At 48.9% G+C, this 23,163-nt stretch overlaps 1 protein-coding gene across 1 annotated transcript in view; it reads left to right on the plus strand.

Moving 5' to 3' along the window:
• OAT (ornithine aminotransferase) overlaps positions 1 to 22,642 on the plus strand; it is a 38,696-nt gene extending 16,054 nt beyond the window's left edge. Inside the window, exons 3-10 of the mRNA XM_073546425.1 lie at positions 9,070 to 9,294; positions 10,020 to 10,115; positions 10,470 to 10,597; positions 19,104 to 19,226; positions 19,302 to 19,430; positions 19,677 to 19,790; positions 19,873 to 20,017; positions 22,127 to 22,642. Coding sequence (XP_073402526.1) covers positions 9,070 to 9,294; positions 10,020 to 10,115; positions 10,470 to 10,597; positions 19,104 to 19,226; positions 19,302 to 19,430; positions 19,677 to 19,790; positions 19,873 to 20,017; positions 22,127 to 22,287 — 1,121 coding nt within the window. The 3' untranslated portion in view covers positions 22,288 to 22,642. The remainder of the gene's footprint in view (positions 1 to 9,069; positions 9,295 to 10,019; positions 10,116 to 10,469; positions 10,598 to 19,103; positions 19,227 to 19,301; positions 19,431 to 19,676; positions 19,791 to 19,872; positions 20,018 to 22,126) is intronic.
• Positions 22,643 to 23,163: the final 521 nt, after the last annotated feature.

Raw genomic sequence — 23,163 nt, forward strand, 5'->3', positions numbered from 1 at the left:
ACATTTATTAACATGCTGTTATACCCCATAACAGTGCCGTATCCCACTGCACACAGCCCCACACCCCATAACAGTGCCGTATCCCACTGCACACAGCCCCACACCCCATAACAGTGCCGTATCCCACTGCACACAGCCCCATACCCTATACAGTACATGTTTCCCTACTTGGTTTTTAAATGCTGGACGTTTTCCTCTGCGGTGCGGCTGTGGGTGCGGAAGGCCTGTGCTGCAGGGAAACAGCGGTGACGTGGGGCTGGGGCGGCCAATTACAGCCCGAGCTGCTGGACCAATCAGTGCTCGAGCCGGGGGCCGGCGGTGACGTGGGGAACAGGGGCGGCCAATGAGCTGTTGAGCTGGGCGGATTGCGGGGTTAACACGGCGAGTTAACCCCATGAGCGCTGGACCCGCCCAGCTGCACCTGAGGACACCTCTGCAGCCTGGGGACCTAATGGGGGACAGCGGCGGCCCAAAGGTAAGGGCCTTACATTTCACAGCGGCCCCCAACCCTGCCTTACATTCGGGGGAGGCCTTACATTGAAGGACCCCCCCGTAACCCCCACCCTGTCTTACTTTCGGGGGGGTCCTACTTTCGGGGAAACACGGTAGTAACAGTTTAATGAAACAATCATATTACAGCATATGACATATCAAAATACAACATAGCATAACATAACAGGGAGGGAAGTACCCGTGCTGTCAGGATGGACTCCTGGAAACATCATTACCGGTAGGTCTAATACCTATTTTCCAGGACGTCCACCTGACAGCACCATGGAGAGTACCAAAGCACCTCAGGGTGGGATTACCGCCTGGAGAACTTTTCTCCCGAATGCGGTCTGCTGACCAGCCAACACGTCAAGCTTGTAGTGCTTGCAGAATGTATTCAGATTGGCCCAGGTTGCTGCTCTACAGATTTGGTCAACCGAGGCCCCCGCCCGTTCGGCCCATGAGGCTGATACCGCCCTCGTAGAGTGGGCTTTTATGGACCCTGGCGGGCTAATGCCTTCAGCTTGGTAGGCGTCAGAGATTACTGAGGTAATCAAGCGCGCGATAGACGCCTTAGAGGCTTTCTTCCCCTTATTTTTACCCCCAAAAAGGATGAACAAGTTTGGGTCAATGCGCCAGCTATTGGTGGCTTCTAGATAGTCTAGCACCGCGCGCCTCACATCCAGCGAGTGAAGACGCTGTTCTTTTTTTATTACGGGGATTGTCGCAGAACGATGGTAACACTACCTCCTGGTTTAGATTCTTTGAGGAGACTACCTTCGGGGTAAATGCCAGGTCTAACCTTAGGATTATACTATCCCCTCTTATCTGTAGATATGGGTCCTTAGTGGACAGGGCCTGGATCTCCCCTATCCTTTTGGCCGTGGTAATGGCTACTAGGAAGGCCGTTTTACGGGTGAGGGCAGAGATGGTTATTTTCTCCCCTAGAGCATAGTGGTCTGTACAGAGGGACTGGAGTACCAGACCCAGATCCCACGGCGGGGTGAGCTGCCTAATCGTGGGACGCAGGCGCTGCGTGGCCTTTATAAATCTTATTACCCAGGGATGAGCAGCTAGCTGGTAATCGAAGAAGGTGCTTAAGGCTGAAATCTGGACCTTTAGCGTGCTAGGCTTAAGGCCTTTATTAAAACCTGCCTGCAAAAAACTTAGTATGCTAGGGAGGTCAGGGGTGCCTGCCACGAGATTGGACCTGCCACCCTCCAGACAGAATCTTTTCCATATCTTCCTATAGATTGCGGATGTCACCGGTTTCCTACTGGCCAGTAGGGTGGATATGACCTGGTCCGACAATCCCTTTGTCTTGAGGATGCCCCTCTCAGGATCCAGGCCGATAGATGAAGTCTTGCTGGGTTTGGATGGTAGATCGGGCCCTGGTGGATGATGTCCTTCCACAGGGGTAGCTCGACTGGATTTCCGACTGCCATGGCTCCTAGAAGGGGAAACCAGCTTCTCTTCGGCCAGTATGGAGCGATCAACATCACTCGTGCGTGGTCCTCGCGTATTTTCCTGAGCACTGCCAGTATAAGGGCCAGTAGCGGGAATGCGTAGGAGAGGGATTCTCCCCAGGTCTGACTCGGGGCATCCACGCCTTCTGGGTGGTCCGTCGGATTCAGGGAATAGAATCTGGGGACCTTCGAATTCTTTCGGCTTGCAAAGAGATCTATACTGGGGGTCCCCCAACGCTGACAGAGATGGTTGAAGATCTCTTCGTTCAGTTCCCATTCTGTTGGGCGGATCCGTTGTCTGCTCAAGTAGTCTGCTACTTCGTTCTGGGAACCCTCTAGGTGTACTGCGGTCACTGATCGGACTGTTCTTTCTGCCCAAGCGAATATTTTTCCTGCTAGGTCCTGTAGTGGTTGATGTCTGGGCCCTCCCTGGTGCTTCAGGAATGCCACTGTCGTCATATTGTTGGATAGTATACGGACATGACGATTCTCTAGTATCAACTGGTTCCGCCGTAGCGCTTCCCAGACCGCGTAGAGTTCTCTGAAATTGGAGGATCTGGTCTTGATGTCTACTGGCCATCTCCCCTGGAAGATTTTCCCTTCTATGTGGGCTCCCCAACCCCACACACTGGCGTCCGTGGTGACTACCACGTATGGAGAGGCTGTCCAAAATACGCCCACCTGAAGGTTTCTGGACAGTGTCCACCACCGAAGGGACTCTCTTACTCGTTCTGGCAGCCTTAGGGGTCTGTCTAGCGACGCCTGACTTCTGTCCCACCTCGCAAGGATCTTTCTGCAGTGATCTTGAGTGGAATTGGGCCCATCGGACGCACTGGATGCAGGCCGTCATGAGGCCCAGGACCTCCATTGCCTCTCTTATGGAGCACTGACGTCTCAACAGGTCTCTGGTTCTGGTCTGAATAGTCCTCTGCTTCTGTTCGGGTAGCCAGGATATTCTGTCGGTTGAGTCTAGGAGGACCCCGAGAAATATTTTCCTGGTTTCTGGCCTGATGTTCGACTTCTCCCAATTGATCACCCATCCAAGGAACTCCATTACCGCAGTTGCTCGGTTTCTGTCGCGAACGAGTGCTTCCCTGGATCTTGCCACCAGTAGGAAGTCGTCTAAATAGGGTATGATCACGATACCCCGATCTCTCAGGTAGGCCACTACTTCTCCCACCAGCTTTGTAAAGATTCTGGGAGCTGAGGCCAACCCGAATGGAAGACACTGGAACTGGAAGTGGCAGGTCCGGGCTGGTAAACTGACCGCAAACCTTAGCAGTCTCTGGGATGAGGGATGGATAGGGACCTGGTAGTAGGCCTTCTTTAGGTCTAGGGTGCACATGACGGCGTCCCGATCTATCAGGAGGGTTGCGGATCGGACCGATTCCATCCGGAATCTCTTGTACTTGACCCAGGCATTTAGTGGTTTCAGGTTTATGATGGTACGGGCCTCGCCAGATGGTTTTGTGATCGAGAACAGGGACGAATAGTGCCCTTTCCCTCTTTCTGACGGGGGAACTGGTACTATGACCTTTGATTTTACCATGTCCTGTAGATCCGTCCACATTGCGGAGTCCTCCAGGACGACAGTGGGGGTAATATATCTTTCGGGGGGAGGTGAATAAAGCTCTATATTGTAGCCCTCCGCGATGGTTCTGAGGACCCACTGATTGTGGGTGACTCGGGACCAGTTTGCTGCGAAGTGGTGAAGTCTCCCCCCAATACCTATGGCGTCATTGCCTCCTCGATCTAGAGGTTGATGTGAATGGAGGACCTCTGTCCCTCCCGGTCTGGCTGAAGGAGCCCTTATAGGAGCCTCTACTGGACCTTGCCCGACCCCTGAACTCGGTCTGCCTCCTAGAAAAGGAGCCTCTCCGAAAGGACTGGGGTCGTCTGGGTTTTTCCTCCGGGAATCCCTTCTTTTTATCGGACACCAGCTCTAGAATGATATCTAGGGCTGGCCCGAATACCCTCAGGCCCGAGAAGGGGATGGCGCATAGCTTAGTTTTTGAAGCGTTGTCCCCCGACCAGGATTTGAGCCAGACTGCTCTTCGGGCCGTGTTGGAGAGGGAGCTGTTTCTGGCTGCAAATCTTACCGATTCGGCCGACGTATCTGATAGGAACGCCGTAGCCGATTTCATGAGCGGAAGGGATGCTAGGATGTCTGATCTAGGGGTCTTGTTGGTTAGGTGTTCTTCCAACTGACCCATCCACAAAAACATAGACCTGGCCACCGAGGTGGCTGCTATGTTGGCCCTAATAAGAGCCGCCGACGTCTCCCATGCTCTTTTTAATAAGACGTCTGCCTTCCTATCCATCGGGTCTCGAAGACCTGATGAGTCCTCGAATGGGATAGCTGTCTTTTTGGTAACTTTAGCGACTGGGACATCTATTTTAGGAATTTCCTCAGGATCAAAAGGCAGTCTTTCTAAAGTCTCAGGAGAGTGTCAGTCGATGCTCTGCCTCCTTCCACTCCTCCTGGACCATCGTTTTGATGTGTTCACTTACAGGGAACACTACCTGTCTCCGGGCCACCAGTCCTCTGAACAGTAAGTCCTGCCTGGACTGTGGTTTAGGGACCTCCTCTATCTGCATAGTATTTCTGACTGCTTGGACCAACTTGTCCGTGTCCTCCAGTCTGAATAGGTATTTCCTGCTCTGATCTTGTCTATCCCCCCGGATCTCGCCTTCTTCCTGATCCGAATCCCGGAATTCGGACTCCTCACTAGGACTTTCTTCCGACTCTGGGTCCGCTTCCCACCTTGGACGTTTGCGACTCGGCCCTGGGCTGGGGGACTGATGCCGTGCGAGGCTGGATATAGAGGCCCGAACTTCCTCCCTTATCAGCGATCTCATTTCGGCTAGGAGGGATGGCTGTTCCTCGCCTACGACCCTTGAGGTACAGGGTCTGCATAGGGTCTTGTTATATGCGTCTGGCAGCTTTACCCTGCATACTGGGCATCTGTCCGATTTGGAGGTGGCCTTTGCCGGGTCCTTCGCCCCCGAGGGGGATTCTGTCTGGGCTCCCTTCTCATAATACAGAAGGGGCACCTACTCATATCTGGGTTTGGGTAATGGGTGGGAGAGGGTGGTCTGCGCTATGCGCACTTACCCCTCCGCCTGCTGGAGCGACCCCTTCCATCCTGGCGCGGTCCGCAGGGCGCTATGGACCTCCGAAGCGTGCTCCCTGGATCTCCAGAAGCGCGCTCTGTGCCTTAGGAGCGCGCTCTGTGCCTTAGGAGCGTGCGCTGTGGCTTCAGTGGCGAGCGCTGTGGCTTCAGTGGCGAGCGCTGTGGCTTCAGTAGCGAGCGCTGTCTGGCTTCAGCAGCGAGCGCTATGTGGCTTCAGAAGCGCGCGCTGGGATTCAAAGGCTGGCATCTGACGTCACCGGATGTGACACGCGGCCTCTCGCGCTAGGCCGCCTCCTCCACTTCCTGCTCTGCGCGCGACTATGGCGGCCTCCTCCGGCTAGCCGCCGTGGGGAGCCAACCCCCATCCATCTGCGGCGGACTGCCACTCCGGCCTCTTTGCCTGCTATGGCGGACTGCGGAGGCCTCATTCCTGCCTCCCAGCGCCGGCTGCGCCAGTCGTCCGTCGGTGCCCGCCCGGCCAGCCGCCTGCGGGGAGCCGACCGTCGCCTGCCGTGGCGGTGAGTTTTTGGAGCCGAGAGCCGCCCATAGGGAGGAACGGCTCCCTCCAGGAGCGTCGTCCTGCTCCTGGCCTTTGGGGCAGAGGGACTCCCCACTGGGGAGTTTCGGCCCCGGGACCTCTTGACAGGGGAAGGCTTGGACTAGCCGTACGATCCCCTGAGCCCCTCCGGTAAGCCTCTCGTGTGTCCCTCCGTGCAGGGACAGGAAACACTGAGGGAGGGGGTGGGTCGTGACCTTTAACCTCTCGTGTGCTTCCTGTCCCTGTAAGGAGGAGGAGGACGTCCTCCATGGTGCTGTCAGGTGGACGTCCTGGAAAGAGGATGTTGCAGTAGTCAAGGCGGGAGATGAGGGCGTGCACAAGCATTTTAGTAGATTGAGGGTTGAGGAAAGGACTGATTCTGGAAATATTTTTGAGCTGGAGGCAACAGGAGGTCAAAATAGCTTGGATGTGCGGTTTGAAGGACAGGGCAGAGTCAAAGGTTACTCCGAGGCAGCGGACTTCTGGTACTGGGGAAAGTGTGATGTCATTAATTGTTATAGCTAGGTTGGGTAAGGAAGATCTGTGAGACGGAGGCAAGATGAGTTCAGATTTGTCCACATTGAGTTTGAGTAAGTGAGAGGAGAAGGATATGGCTGATAGACACTCCGGGATTCTGGGCAGCAGAGAGGTGATGTCTGGGCCAGAGAGGTAGATCTGAGCGTCATCAGCATAAAGGTGGTACTGAAATCCATGGGACTTTGAGTTGCCCCAGACCAAGTGTATAGATTGAAAAGAGTAGGAGTCCTAAAACAGAGCCTTGGCAGACTCCAACAGAGGGTGGGATGAGGAGGTGGTGGAAGTGGGAGATGCTGAATGTGCGATTGGAAAGGTATGAGGAGATCCAGGATAGGGCAAGTCCTTTGATGCCAAAGGAGGAGAGGATCTGTAGTAGGAGGCAGTGGTCAACTGTGTCAAATGCAGAGGACAGGTCTAGAAGCAGGAGTATAGAGTATTGTCCATTTGAAGGCTAAAAGATATCTTCACAATTGGGTTTCATTACTGGGCTACTTGCTGTAGTTTTGATAAAAAATCATTAGCAGAAGATAATTTGGAGAGGACTAGTAAACCTGCTGTCTTGCCAAACCACACACCCCCCACCACTGATTGGCAGCTGTGTACACTGTGTAAAGGCAGAAAGCTGCCAATCAGTGGCGTGGGTTGGGTTATACAGTGCTCAGCATTGAGAGAACTGCTAGCTCTGCAGCAGAGAACGGGGGTTTTAACAAAACTGCAGCATGCAGCCCTGCAAGTTAAACATTGCTGGAACCTACATCATGTGGTTCTCAGATGGGCAGTGAAAACCTAGTGATGGAAAGGAGAGGGAAGAGTGAGTAGGTTGTGGTCAGAAAGAGGGAGAGGAGAGTTAAAGATTAGATAATTAACAGAAGCAGGTGAAGATGAGGTCCAGTGTGGCTCTGGAGGACCGAAGGGGGAAGTGTGTTAGAAGCTTGGAGACAGCTGAGTGGGAAGTCTCAATGGGGATGTTTAAGTCACCAATGATAGTGGGGATGTCAGTGGAAAGGAAATTAAATTGCTGGTGGCTGGTTGGAGAATAGATGCAGACAGTGCACTGCTAAATAAGAGTAATTGAGGGTGGCAGTGGAACTGGGATAAAGGAGCAGTAATGACAGGAGAGCCTCCACCATGCTTGTTGCTGGGGTGGAGTATGTAAGAAAGGTGGAATCCACTGTAAAAGGTTAGCTGGAGAGGCTGTCGGAGGGTGTGAGCCAGGTTTTGGTAATGCAGAGGAAGGAAGGTTTTCGTGATGACAAAATCATGGATGTAGGAAAGTTTGTTGCAGACAGAGCAAGCGTTCCATAGAGCTCCTGTTAGAGGGGCTGGATGAAAAGTTGCAGAAATTCATGATTGTGGATGGGAGGTATAGGTGACACTGGGGATGTGGTGAGGAGGGCCAGGACTTGGGAGGGATATTGTCTGTAGTGAGCAAGAACATGGATGGGAGTGGGCATGAGGTGGCTGTCTGGACACAGGATTGTATGTTGAGGAATTGATATGAGCAGGTGAGATAAATGGAGGGAAAGATGGCAAGTTCATTACTGGGTGTAGGGATTATTAAGGTCAGTAGGAAGTGAAGGACTATGGGGGGGGTGAGAATGAAGACCTTGTTTTGTGGCTACATATCCAGTTACCTTCAGTTCAATGCTGGTCCAATTCATTGCAGTATTTACCATATTTTTCGGACCATAATACGCACTTTTTCCCCCCAAAATTTTGGGGGAAGTGGGGGGGGGGGGGGGGGTGCGACTTATGGTCGCAATGCATGGTACCTGGTGCGCTGGTGGCAGCGGGCGGCGCTCTGCGGTGCGGTGGTGGCAGCGGGCTGTGCTCCGGTGCAGGGGCGGCGGTTCCGCCAGCGTTTCTTCGCAGCCCGGAGGCCCCGCACACCCCATGCTGGGCGCCGCCATGTTGCGGTGGCCTCCGGGAGCATGGACGCCGGCAAGATGGCCGCCGGCCCGGCGACTGCGCATGAGTAGCTTCAGATCTCGTGCTGAGATCTCGTTGCCGAGATTTGAATCTCGCCCCCCGAGATCTCGGCACAAGATCTGAAGCTGTGCATGTGCCGTCCCCGGACCGGCGGCCATCTTGCCAGCGTCCATGCTCCCGGAGGCCACCGCAACATGGCGGCGCCCAGCAAGGGGTGTGCGGGGGCCTCCGGGCTGCGAAGAAACGCCGGCGGAGCACAGCCCGCTGCCACCACCGCAGAGCCCACCTGCCCCTGCCACAGCTGCCCCTGCCCCTGCACAGCCCACCCGCCCCAGCCCCAGTGCAGCTGCCCCAGCACAGAGCCGCCACTGCATGAGCCTGGACCACTGAATGACCCCTGTGACTACTTCTCCACCTGTGCCGGATCCCTTCCCAGGTAAGCTGAATTCGGACTGTAAGACGGACCCCCATTTGACACATTATTTTTTTCCCTATTTTCCTTCTGAAAATAGGGGTGCGTCTTATGGTCCGGTGCGTCTTATAGTCCGAAAAATACGGTATATGCTGTGGTTGGTCTGCATCATCCAAGTCTATTCAGACCTATCACTCACTGTATATGGATATCAGAGGCCTGTACTCGTCTTGATCAGTTAACTATCACTGGGCCAGAAGTAGGATATTGTAAGTGGAGTAAACAAGCAGGTTGTAAAGAATTGTGGGGATTGGGAAGTGGAGTGAGCATATTCGCACATACCATTGATGAGCAGCGGACGCAAGTAATATCAGTTTGGGGAAAAGCTGGATGGCAGAATCAAACATACATGCAGGAGGTGTAGACAAACATAACTAGAGCGATGGTGATGGATGACAAGTGCATTCTGTATACATCATGGTGCACTCTGGTCTAATTATTGCACTACTTATATGCTGCACTTGGATGATGCACTGAGTAGACGAAACGTGCTGTTCCTTGCAGGGGTTTACGTGTGGGATGTAGAAGGCCGGAGATACTTTGACTTCCTGAGCGCTTACAGTGCGGTGAACCAGGGGCACTGTCATCCCAAGATTGTCAATGCTTTAAAGTCTCAGGCAGAGAAGCTGACCCTCACCTCCAGGGCCTTCTACAACGATGTCCTGGGAGAATACGAGGAGTACATCACCAAGCTGTTCAACTATAACAAAATACTACCTATGAACACAGGTAAGTGGGGACAAAGCGTAAACGGCTGCAAGTTCATTTTGTTTGGGAAAATTTACTATTGAGTCTGAATTTTCTTGCAATACCCCCTAGATTCTGACCCCAGCCTCATTCACACAGGCTTCTTGTACATAAAGTGTAGATGGCTAAATATGGTCCAGGCTGCTGATGTACTACTAATCTCAGCATAGCTCTGTCCCCTATCCAAGATTAGAGGGCACATGTCTTCTGTACGGTTGGGGACTAGACTGCAGTATCACAATTTTAGAAACCTTTGTTGCACCCTCTAGTTCTAATGCCACCAGATGCCTTCAATAGTTGATAACTGACAGCTGAAATGTCCATTGGTCATCACTCAAACATTCTCATGCACATGGATGGTCAGGCTGACTCGCAGGTGTTCTGAGTTGGGGTAGAGGAAGATAAAACCTGCTTCTAGACACCTAGTACCTCCACTCATCATTTACAGAAGAGTGATCTTAAATGGCTGGTCTGTCCTGAAATGTGTGCATATAGCCACCTATACACCTAGACTTGTAATAAGACCTTCCGGCATGGTGAGCGGATACTGCACATTGTGGGGTACTGTGGGTGTGATAATGTGGCCATGGCACACTCCTTGTCTGGAGTCCTTTATGTCCAGAACAACTCTGTATTCCTCTGATTCTTTCATTTCTGATCTGTTTTTTTTCTCACTGATCTTTAAACCTGTAATTTTGTCTCTTTAGGAGTTGAAGGTGGTGAAACTGCCTGCAAGTTGGCTAGAAAATGGGCGTACACTGTGAAGGGAGTCCCCAAGTACAAGGCTCAGATAATTTTTGCAGGTAGACGGTCAGGCGGTTTGTCTTGCATTGAAAAAAATTGAAAACAAAAATGGTAACATTGATTTTCCCATGACAGTGACTCAAACAGCTTTATATCAAATTCCTCCCAAATATGATTTCCCCTTTTTTCAAATGTTCAGATATCAGAACACAAGGAATCACTCAGATAAAGTCCCCCCCCCCCCCCCCCCTTGCAGAATCTGACTACTTTGCTTGTATAATGTGAAGACTTGCATCTATTGTGCATGTTAAAATATATTCTGTTGTAACCATTGGACCAGCACTGCTCCCTGAGATGCGATGTATGGGCTGTTCTATTGTCCATTGCTTCATATTGGAATCTCTTCTCTACAGCTGGTAACTTCTGGGGAAGGACTATGTCTGCCATATCCAGCTCCACAGATCCCTCCAGCTATGAAGGCTTTGGGCCATTTATGCCAGGATTTCAAGTAATTCCTTACAATGACCTTCCAGCTCTAGAGGTGAGTGTATGGGGCTGCTTCTGGCTAAGAGAGATTCCAGCAGGGGTTAATATGGATCGGTGACAATCCTCATAGTGATTGTGTATTTAAGCAGGGGGTCTTGGTTGTCCAGACTAAGGTTGAACTTCTACTCCCAACATGTGAAGCTACAGATTCCAGAAGCTGCCAGGACCTGAGTCTATATTATATAGTATGAACAATTTATACCGGGGAGACAAACCTTTCCTACAGGCTTATTGATGGGTTCAGACTGGTGACTGCTTCCTTAGGCTGTCTAAAATACCCTGGTTCTATAAAGAGTTCACATTGGTCCAATAATAGACTTTCTTACTGCTGATTGTTTCCTTTGCCTCTGACCGGATATGGCTCTGGCTGTCATCCAGGAAGCTAGTGCTTCTCATTTCCTTCTAGTAATGGTAGCAAGACACTCTTGCTGCAAAGACCCTTCTCAAAATTACACTTCTGACTTTGCGTGCTAAAGCATAAAAAATGCATCTGGTGAAACTTGGTAATGGTGTGGTGAGGTTGACCAATCAAGAATGCTGCCCTACCAGGGTAGACGCAGCGCAAAGTTGTTCCCATCAGTTTGCGCCAAGTAACTTATTCAGTATAAAGGGGTTTTCGTTTTTAAAGGTATTATGTCCACTGTTAACAAACTAATTTGTCCCCCTTCTTTGGGTCCAGCACAGTTTCCACCGCTGGTCTTGACTTTCTGGCTGCAGCTCTGTCGAAATGACATTGCTGCAGGCAGTATCTGATACCAGGAGGAGCGGTGGAGGCCCAGCACTAGACCCTGAAAGAGGGACTAAAGCGGAATAAAACAAATAAAATGGGTTGTGCTAACTAAACACAACACTAGGAATGATTAGCTCCATATGCAGCTGATCTGATACTGTAGGAAGTTCCTCCCATGGAGTTCCAACGGTTTATAATGGCAAGAGGTGGTCCAGGTATGTGGCGCTTCCACCACGGAAAACAAAAAATGAAGAAAACCCCATATCAGTGTGACTTGAATCCAAATAAGGGTTTTCCACTTTTTTTAATACTTAAATGCAACATGTTTTGACTAACTGTCTTGTGTCTACAGATATAAAATGAGAGGCTCGGCCTTCTTATACTCTCCTTACCTGATAAAGGGTGTAGTTAATCATTAACAACAACAATACAATTGTTCTCAAATAATATCCTAAACGCATGAGCAGTAAAAAAATATACAAAAAGTATACAAATAAAATTGTTCTCGATAATAAAACATCCTAAATGCATGTATAGAAAATACACAAAAAAAATCTTTCCATCTGCACATAAATGCCAAAAAAACAATTCTGATTACCTGTAGAAACTTGGATTCTTTGAAGCTTAATGTTTTCCTTCTATTCAATATATGGCTATCTGTTCAAGTGGTGTAACTTTTAGGTAACTTGAACCAGTCAAAATAGTTGGCAGCTATGGCAGAATGATCAACTTACACTTGAGGTTCAGTTTTCTGATGGTTCATCAAACATCTTCTATAGGAAGGTTTAAACTTCGCCGTGCTGCTGAGTACGCACTTATCGGTTATTGGGTTTCACCAAGTGTTCATGTATTTTGAGATTGAGTAATGGTCATGTACATGATTCGTTCCCATTATCATCCCATGTAAATATCCTGGCGAGTGCTCTGCAAACAAAGTTTGTCACAATCTTTGGCAGTGAAGAGTAATATGCTGGCTTCTACATGGCTGTGTGTAGGGCACAATGACCTCATCAATGATTGACATTGGTAATTGACATGTCTACATGGGCCCTACACTGCTGGCTACTCCATAGCTTATCCTCTGGGATCTGGCATTAGAACTTCAGAATGTCATGTGCTTATGTATTGAACCACGGCGCACCGTCAAAAGTGCGCAGCACGCTACTTTCACACTGGCAGCGCATGATCTGCGCGCCCTATGCTAAAGATAGGGTGTGCCGATCGCATGCGTGCAAATGCGAAAGTAGGCGGTGATCCCGGATGGGGCGGGCAGGGAGCCGGATCGGAGCAGGGCTTACCGACGCAGTGCGCAGCGTTGTTTCAATGCTAATGTGAAACCAGCCTAAGCAGACAGCGGGTCAGCCTGACGGAGTGGGAACTAAACGAAGAAATCTTCCATCAGCTTTGTCAGCGGTGGGGGACCCCCAGTATAGACCTGTTTGCAAACAGGAAGAACTCAAAGGTCGCCAGATTCTACTCCTTGAACCCAGCAGACCACCCGGACGGAGTAGATGCCCTGAGCCAGGCCTGGACGGAACCCCTCTTGTATGCATTCCCACCACTGGCGCTGATACCGGCGGTACTCAGGAAGATCTGCGAGGACCGCGCGTCGGTGATATTAATAGTGCCATACTGGCCAAAGAAGCTGGTTTCCGCTGCTAGGAGCCATGGCAGTAGGAAACCCAGTCGAGCTACCCCTGAAGGGAGATGTTATCCACCAGGGGCCGATTCGCCATCCAGACCCAGCAAGGCTACGCCTCTCGGCATGGATCCTGAAAGGGACATCCTGAGAGCAAAGGGCTTATCTGAGCAGGTCATATCCACTCTACTGGCCAGTAGGAAACCGGTAACATCCGCAATCTACAGAAAAATGTTTGATTCTGCCTGGAAGGTGGCAGGTCCGACCTCTCGGCAGGTACCCCTGACCTCCCTAGTGTCCTAGACTTTCTGCAGTCGGGATATAATAAGGGGCTTAAACCTAGCACGTTAAAGGTCCAGATCTCTGCTTTGAGCGCCTTCAACTACCCTTTAGCCTCCCATCCTTGGGTGGTAAGATTCATAAATGCCACACAGCATCTTCGCCCCACAATTAGGCAGCTCACCCCACCCTGGGACCTCGGCCTGGTACTCAGATATTTATGTAGGGACCCCTACATGCCTAGTGATAGAATGTCCATTTCGACTCACTCGAAAGACTGCTTTCCTCGTAGCCATCACCACGGCCAAAAGAATAGGGGAGATCCAGGCCCTGTCCACCAAGGATCCATATCTCCAGATCAGAGACGATCATATAACCTTAAGATTAGATCTGGCTTTTATCCCCAAGGTAGCCTCTTGCCAGAATATAAATCAGGAGCTAGTGCTACCATCCTTCTGCAGCAATCCCCGCAATGAGAAAGAACAGCGTCTCCACTCCCTAGACGTAAGACGGGCAGTTATAAGCTATCTAGAGGCCACCAATGACTGGCGTATTGACTCAAACCTGTTCATCCTCTTCGGGGGTAAAAATAGGTGGAGAAAAGCCTGTAAGGCGTCCATCGCAAGATGGATCACATCAGTAATTTCAGACGCCTACCAGTCGGAAGGCGCCAACCCACCAGATATCTTAAGGGCCCACTCTACTAGGGCAGTTTCAGCCTCCTGGGCTGAGCTCGCAGGCGCCTCAGTCGAGCAGATTTGTAGAGCGGCAACCTGGGCCAGCCTGAATACATTTTGCAAGCACTACAAACTCAACGTGCTATCAGGCCAACATACCGCATTTGGGAGAAAAGTTCTCCAGGTGGTGATCCCACCCTGAAGAGGTGCTTTGGTACTCTCCATGGTGCTGTCAGGTGGACGTCCTGGAAAATAGGTATTAGACCTACCGGTAATGATGTTTCCAGGAGTCCATCCTGACAGCACGGGTAGTTCCCTCCCGGATAGGTTGTTATGTTAAGTTATGTCATATGATGTAGTATGATGATACCATTAAGAGTTACAGCATTATCCATGCTGTGGTACTTGTTAAGTCACTGAGGGAAAGGGGTGGAACGGGGCCTTTTAACCTCTCGCGTGCTTTCCTGTCCCTGTAAGGAGGAGGAGGACGTCCTCCATGGTGCTGTCAGGATGGACTCCTGGAAACATCATTACCGGTAGGTCTAATACCTATTTTTTTTTTCAGAGACCCCCCCCCCCCCCCGAGCGAACAAAAATGGGACCGGAGAAGGGACAGGGGGTTCTTCCTTGGTAACTCGCCCCGAGACAAAAAACCCCCAAGTGACTGTTTGCCCAGGGTGGGAGGGAGACTAAGTGTAGATAGAAACTATCCTTAACCCTGATCCTATCTCTCCCGCCTCAAATATGTGGTAACCCCACTAAGATCGATAGTGGAACAAGAAGCACTTGAAAAAGAGGTCTTAAGTCTATTGAACAAGAGTCCTCCAGGAGGTTCCCCTGTGGGAGAGAGGCAGGGGGTTTTACTCACCTTTCTAGAAACCAAACCGGACAGTACCTTCCAGACAATAATAAATCTAAAGAGATTGAACGATTATGTCAAAAACGAAAAATTCAAAATGGAGTTGATAAAGTCGACCATCAAAATTCTCTCTACATTGCTTTATGATATGCATCGCTGAGGTCTAATACTATCACGACCCCATCCACAGAGACTCCCGGAAATACCTCAGACTGGCGGTCTCCATAGGAAGTGAAGTAAGAGTTTCAGTACAGGGCCCTGCCATTTGGAATCTCTGTAGCCCCGCGAGTTTTTACAAAGCTAGTGGCAGAGATGATGGCGCACCTGAGAGGACAAGATATTCTAATAGTCCCATATCTGGACGACTTTTTAATTGCGAGCAACTCGGCCCAAAGATGCCAGGAACAAAGACAGAGTGATAGACACTCTACAAAACCTGGGCTGGCTTCTAAACCTAAAAAAATCAAGGCTGGAGCCCAAACAAGTTCAGGAGTTCCTAGGCCTGACACTGGACTCAAACACCCAGGAGTGCTACCTCCCAGACCACAAAAAAGAGAAGATTGCTCAGATGGTAGCAAGAGTGATACAGAACCCTTCCATGACACTAAGGAAAGCAATGTCCCTGTTGGATTCCTTCTCCGCCTGTCTGCCAGCAGTCCAGTGGCCACAGATACATACAAGAGATCTCCAATGGGATGTATTAGCCAACCAGTTGGCATTAGGAGGTCACTTGGAGAGTCACATCACACTAGACTCCAAAACTATTCATTCCCTAGCTTGGTGGGGGAACAGACAACCTATCCAAAGGGGTTCCCTGGGTGATAAAAATCACACATGTAATCACCACGGATGCCAGTCCCAAGGGATGGGGAGCACATGAGCAACAAGGTGGCTCAGGAACTAGAAGCCGCCTTGACCCAAAATACTATTAGCAGTAGACTATGCCCTAACACCCTGCCGGTACTACGGGGCCATCATGTCCTGATATTTTCGGACAATTGGGTGACGGTGGCCTATATAAACCATCAGGGGGAACCAGGTCTCGAACACTAATGAACACATCCTCCGAAATATTCACGTTAGCCGAGGAAAACCTACTATCCCTCTCTGCACTACACATACCGGGAGCAGAAAACCAGAGCAGACTTCCTGAGTCGCACCCAGCTACATCAAGGGGAGTGGGTTCTAAAACAGTCCATTTTTCTACAGATCATAAAAATGTAGGGGACCCCGGACATGGATCTGTTTGCCGATTACAGAAACAAAGTAAAAGCTTTCTGTTCCCTAAACCCCAGGGGAAACCCCCAGACCCTGGATGCATTTATGCTTCCGTGGACACAGGGCCTAATGTATGCCTTTCCGCCTCCCATTCTCATCCTGGCAGTCATAAGGAAAGTCAGACTGGGCAAGAATGATACGAATAGCCCCGTTCTGGCCAAAAAGAACCTGGTTCTCCTGGCTGAGAATACTTTCAATAACCGACCCCTGGGTTCTACCAGATCTCCCTGACCTTCTGTCCCAAGGTCCCATGTTACAACCTTGAGCAGTGAACCTCCATTTAACAGCATTGAATTTGAAAGGACAATGCGAAGGGGAAGGGCGTTCTCAGAAAACCTGATCTCCACTCTACAAAAAAGTAGGAAACCAATAACAACCAGGGCCTACGGGAGAACTTGGAGGAAATTTCTGTCCAGCTCTGGGGCAAGGGTTCAGGATGGAGTTCAGGTGGAAGAAATTCTTGAGTTTCTGCAGAAGTGGCTAGAGAAGGGGTTGGCGACCAGTACGTTGAAGGTACAGATAGTGGCTCTAGGTGCCCTTTATAACCAAGATGTGGCAGGCAAACCTTGGGTAGCACGGTTCATGAGAGCCGCAGCCAGGTCTAGACCAATAATCACCGAAAAGTTACCAGCATGGGATCTAAACCGTGTTATCTGCACTAACGGGGCCTCCATTCGAACCCATCCAGTCCGCACCCTTAAAAACCCTATCATTAAAGACTGTACTTTTAGTGGCCCCAACATCCGCTCGCAGAGTGAGCGATATTCAGGCTTTCTCAGCGATACCGCCATTCACTAAAATCCTAGATAGTCATATTGAAACCTGGGCGGCACGGTGGCTCAGTGGTTAGTGCTGCAGCCTTGCAGCGCTGGGGTCCTGGATTCCAATCCCACCAAGGGCAACATCTGCAAGGAGTTTGTATGTTCTCCCCGTGTTTGCGTGGGTTTCCTCCCACATTCTAAAGACATACTAATAGGGAATTTAGATTGTGAGCCCCATCGGGGACAGTGATGTGTGCAAACTGTAAAGCGCTGTGGAATATGTTAGCGCTATATAAAAATAAAGATTATTTATAACCTGACCCGGCATATCTACCAAAGGTAGCATCACACTTCCATAGGTCCCAAGAAGTAGTCCTTCTTTCCTTCTGCCCAAATCCCAGGAATAAGGGTGGCCTCTAGTTCAGTACTTAGAGGCCACCAAGGGATGTAGGAAGGAAGGGTCTCTGTGTCTCCAGGGACCTCGGAGGGGACTCAAGGCATCCAAGAGTACCCTAGCAAGGTGGATAAGGGATGCGATTGCCCTGGTGTATTCATCCAGCGGGAATACCGTCCTGGAGGGTTTAAAAGCTCACTCTACAAGAGCAATGGCAACCTCATGGGCAGAAAAATCAGAGGTATCGATAGAACAGATCTGTAAGGCGGCCACCTGGTCAACACCTTCCACCTTTTTCACACACTATCGTTTAGATCTAGCCTCTGTCTGATCTGACCTTCAGGAGAAGGGTCCTTCAGGCGGTGGTCCCTCCCTAAGCTACCAATCTCTGTAATTCTCTCCATGGTGCTGTCATGGGTGAGAGAGAATAGCTTAGTTACTCACCGATAAGTGTTTCTCAGAATCCATGACAGCACCCGCTTATTTCCCCCCCCCCCCCCTTCACGTGTGTGGTAAGCATGAGTAATGTGTGAAAAGTTTTTAAGACACGGTGCTTCTCCATAATATGCAATACTATAATGTTATGTATATACTTTTGTTGTTAACTAACAGGGGAGACCCTCTGATGCTCTGTAACCAACTGGGGGTGGAGGAGAGGTGCCGCCTTTTTATCTGTAGGTTCCTGTCCTTGATGGGCGGACCCCCTCTCTCCGTGGTGCTGTCATGGGTTCCGAGAAAGTTATCGGTGAGTAACTAAGCTATTCTGAGAAAATGTAACTTGAAAAGCTGTCGGGTGACTTTCTCAGATGACATCTAGGCAGGTCGTCCCTAGAAGCTTTGTTGCTCCGGTGAACCGATGGGTTTCTGCCTGTGTACATGGGGAGAAACCTATGACTGGTATCTGAGTGTAAAGAAGCCACCGGGCACGTGGCCTCTTGGACTGCCCTCTTAACAGTCTTCTTAACAGTCTTATGCTGGATGCTTCTCTGAAATGCTGCAAAGTTTAAGGCCAAGTGCACACGTTGAGTATTTGGGAAGTTTTTTTACCTCAGTATTTTTAAGACAATACCAGGAGTGGGTGATAAATACAGAAGTGGTGGCATGTTTCTATTATACTTTCCCTCCGATTGTTGCACTCCTGGTTTTGGATTACAAATACTGAGGTAAAATACTGACCAAATACTGAATGTGTGCACGTGGCCTAATGATCAAAACAAACTACTGCAATAACACCACCAGTGTCTGATTAATGTTGCCCAGGGATCGAGCAGATGGGCTCCCTTTAGTATTGCAATGACACTTGGAGGTTAGAATTTACCTTGCTTTATACTTGGATGATTTAAGCTGCTTTAAGTGACCAAACAAAAAATGCTAATAAGGACAACGTATGATAGAAATTGATCATACCTGCTGCATGAGTTGGTCTATGAATCCAAGGTGACTGGTTTTAAGTCTTGTTAAAAATTAGATTTAGCTCCACAGTTTTCCTGTATAGCTGTAAATGACAGTGAACTGATTTTGGGTCATGGCTTCCGGTTCCGACTTTACCTTGGGCTTTAGGCCGTGTCCAGCTTCCCTGCCCACAGAATGAAACTACTGATCAATCTGTAGCAATAGGGGTGCAATAAATAAACCTGTATTTTGCTACTGGGGGTGGGTGGCCATCTACTCTTCATGCACATTGTCCTGGCATTATATGGACCTCTGACTTGAGGTTGCACTCATCCTATACCTGAATGTAGACTTTAAATGCCGTATGTTCTTTAAATGCCGTATGTTCTTTAAATGCCGTATGTTCTTTAAATGCCGTATGTTCTTTAAATGCCGTATGTTCTTTAAATGCGCTAGAATGTTAGTTCTTATGTGTAAATTCTTTCAATTTAGAGAGCGCTCCAGGACCCCAATGTAGCTGCGTTCATGGTGGAACCAATTCAGGGTGAGGCTGGAGTCATTGTCCCCGATGACGGTTACCTAACCGGAGTGAGGCAGCTGTGCTCGGCACACAATGTGAGTTGTTGCACTACAAGAGATGACTCTTCAGATGTCTTTTTGAATGTGGCTGAGCTCCATTCTCTTCTGCAGGTATTGTTCATTGCTGATGAGGTGCAGACTGGCTTGGCCAGGACTGGGAAGATGCTGGCTGTGGACCACGAGGATGTCCGTCCAGATATTGTGGTGCTGGGAAAAGCGCTTTCAGGAGGAGTTTATCCTGTAAGTGAATATGTAAAACTTCGTCCTTTTGTCTGCAGGTTAACTGGTAAGAATGGTTATATGGAGGGCAGCGTCTAGACCGTGCTGGTTGAAACAGCGCTGATGGTGGCTCGAAAGGGCAATGTTGGCGTTGGATGAATGGTGGTCTATTCTTGCGTTTGGCACATGCACCAGGAGTTTTCTGTTTTGGAGAAAAGCATATTCACAGGCAGTTGATCCTATTACTAACGGTATTTTTTTCTCCAGGTCTCGGGTGTACTGTGTGATGATGAAGTTATGCTCACGATTAAGCCAGGAGAACATGGGTCCACATACGGAGGTAATCCCTTGGCATGTCGGGTGGCCATGGCTTCTCTAGAGGTATTGTACTAGTAATTAGTGAGATCTGTGTCCCATGTTGCCTTGTACAACAGTCACTGGATTTATCCACTTGTTTTTATAGGTCATTGAAGAGGAGAAATTGGCAGACAATGCCCGAAAAATGGGTGAGCTGCTGAGAGCTGAACTCATGAAGACTCCCTCAGACATTGTCACTGATGTGAGGGGAAAGGGATTGCTGAACGCCATTGTTATCAAAGAGACAAAAGGTAAGCTGTTCTCCAGTGACACAACTTCCAAGGTTTTTTTTCCCTTGTGGGCTTTTCACACTTTTGTCAGGGAAAACTATAAGCAATTTAGTTAAGGTCTGTTCTTGTTTGTATTCTGACTTGTCTATAACTTGGCCATAGTTCAGTGCCAGACCATTGAGTCAGTCACATGTGCAATTTGTACCTGATTCTCATCATGGGGGTCTAGTGGGTACAATCATTGACTGTAAGAATATTAATGCACCTTCTCACTGGGAGGTGGTGATTGGAGGTGGTGATTGCAGAGAGGCATGAAGCTAAAGTGTGTACCTCAACTGAAAAATTACCCCAAGTCCTAGTGGTTCCACACAACACATCCCTACAGTAAGGGAACAATGGCCACCATCTCGACCAGGTAATTCCTCACCCACTGTGGTCCAGGCACAGACTACACCTTCTCTGGTCAAAATCATACATGTTATAACCTAGGCAGCGCTTGGCTTTCTCAGTCTTGACACTTGTCACTAATATCTGCTATTGGGGCTGTCCACAGCAGGTCAACTCCAACACTGCAAGATTGGGCAAAAATGCAGGAACATACGTGTACTCCATAGTCCACATGGGTGATGCACAACATAGGCTATCTTGTGCTGAAACACTTAATCACCTGCCCAAATAGTTAAGGTGTGTTAACTAGTGATGAGCAAGCGAGCTTGGATAAGATGTTATTTGAGCACACTCGAGTGCTAAGAGTATCTTCAGCATGCTCGCGAAGAGTCCCTGTGGCTGCATGACTCGCAGCTGTTTGACAGCCACAACACATGTGGGGATTGCCTATTGCGACTCAGACCTAGTATTTAAGCACACCAAAGACTAACATCCAAGTGTGCTCAAATACTCAAATAACACCTTATCCGAGCACACTTGCTCATCACTAGTGTTCTCATAACCTGCAATGTCCATAGCAGAAATTATACTTCCTCAGGAACTTGAGGCAAGAAAAAGGCAGTGGTCCCAGCAACCATTGGAACCAGATTGATCAGTACGATAATTGGCATTCAAGAGTTTCTAGGAAAGCTCATCCCCAATTATCTACCTCTCTAAACGGTCTATTGCCCATCAATAAGCATCCAATACACTTGTTCATCAGATGAAATGATTCTTGAAGAGTAAACATCATTCTCAGTAGCGCATCACCCAGTGTAAACAGGACATGTGCTGCCAGGAACAATGATCTATATGCAAAGAACGATCATTATGTGCGCGCATAGAACGCCGGTCAACCCATCTAGATGTTAAACAATTGCTGATCGGCTTGTATGTGGCACGGTAGTCGTTGGTCTGTATGTTTGGGCCCGAAGTCGTTAGATATATGTAAATGCACATCGTCCCAGCAGTAATGTCGGTCACACCTGACGTTCTTTGTTGGCAGGCCAATTTCAGTCTTCTGCCTTCTCCCGATTTCCCACTCAGTTGTCATCTATGGACAATGTCCAACCTCTGGGACCCCCCAATAGTGAAAACCTTTGTGTGGTGTATGATTTCCATTAAGTTTAGTGTGGTTTATCCATAAAATCTGCAGTGACATTGTACCAGACCCATGAAACAATCATGTGCCACCGTATAATTTAATCTTTTGCCTAATGATATTCCGCAGCACTTTGCAGGCACAATCATTGTCCCTGTTGGGCCTCACTATCAGTATGTCTTAGGAGTGTGCGAGTTTCCTCTCAAACACGGGGAGAACATGAAGATTCTCTGCCGATGTTGTGCTTTGAACTCAAAACCCCAGCTCTGCAGAGCTACAGTCTATCCAATGAGCCACCGTGCTGCCCATGTGAAAATTATGCTGCATATTCAGTACCAGTAACTGGGACGATATAAGGAATGCACACTGAAGAGAAACTCTGCAGAAATTGACCTACGCTGCAGACTTTAGATCTTCTGAGTGTCCATTTTTGCTGCGACCTTTACTCCTTCTGCAATGTGAAGGCTGTGATCAAATGATCAACTTCAGCTGCAGGTTTCACTGCAAAAATGCTGCCAGTTTGAGCAATCCTTCATGGATGTGCTGTACAAAAACATGATATGGGCCTTGCCTGTCTTAACTTGGTGTCGCTTTGGTTTTAGATTGTGATGCTTGGAAAGTTTGCCTGAGACTTCGTGATAATGGCCTTCTAGCCAAGCCCACCCATGGAGATATCATCAGACTGGCACCACCGCTAACAATCAAGGAGGATGAGATCCAGGAATGCTGTGAAATCATCCATAAGACTCTCCTCTCGTTCTGAGCAGACATCAGTCCTGTATTCCTTCATACTGCTTTTCATGTGGTTATAAAGTTGGATACTCCCAACATTGAGTGTTACAAATTATGGTCCAATGGACACAGTGTGCCCTCTACTAGACTGGTAGTGATTGGTAAGGACTGGAAGGCTGCAGGTATGGGTAATGGACTGGTGGGCCATCAAGTCATACAGCTCTCCATGTATTGGAGATTTGCCTATGTTTGTGTTTAGTGCTCAGTTTTTCTGTCTTGTAGTATTTATAGTAATAAAAGTAGACCTTATTTAATATTCTAGTTTATAACATATATATTTTTTTCGCATCGTCTGAAATGTGAAATAAAATCTTATTTCTCTGAAACATCAGCCTGGACTGTTTCTGTAGCGGTGATCCCCAACGTGACTTGCCAGTGTCCTGGAACTGGTCTCCAATGAATTCCAAGTATTGGACTGTATGACTTTAAAAGATTTCTTCTATGCTACACAACAGTTAGTCTGCAGCCATTTTGTGGCATTGGTGCCCACGTTACAGCTTCTCATTATTGAGGGCACAGATGCTGTTCTGTAGGGACACATTTGGGTATTGGTGTAAGAAACTGGCCTTAATGCAAAAAAAGCTGGTGGGTTCTAAAATTTAGTGCACTCATGAAACGCAACCAATGTCATATGGTGGATGGTTTTTTTTTTTTTTTTGTTTTTTTTCTAGAATGCTCCAATGCTTTGTGGAGAGAGAATTGTTGCAATTGAAGGGGTCTTTACGTTGGTGGTGAACAGGGCTGATGACATAAAGTCACCGGCTGAGATATGTGCTTGATTAGAGGGGGTCATGATGCCTGATGTTTCTGCACGTCTCGGCAGATATGTGGGGTCGGATCACCATTG

The sequence above is a fragment of the Dendrobates tinctorius genome, unplaced genomic scaffold (assembly GCF_039654945.1).
Source record: "Dendrobates tinctorius isolate UK_male_01 unplaced genomic scaffold, ASM3965494v1 ptg000147l, whole genome shotgun sequence".
Lineage (NCBI taxonomy): Eukaryota > Metazoa > Chordata > Amphibia > Anura > Dendrobatidae > Dendrobates > Dendrobates tinctorius.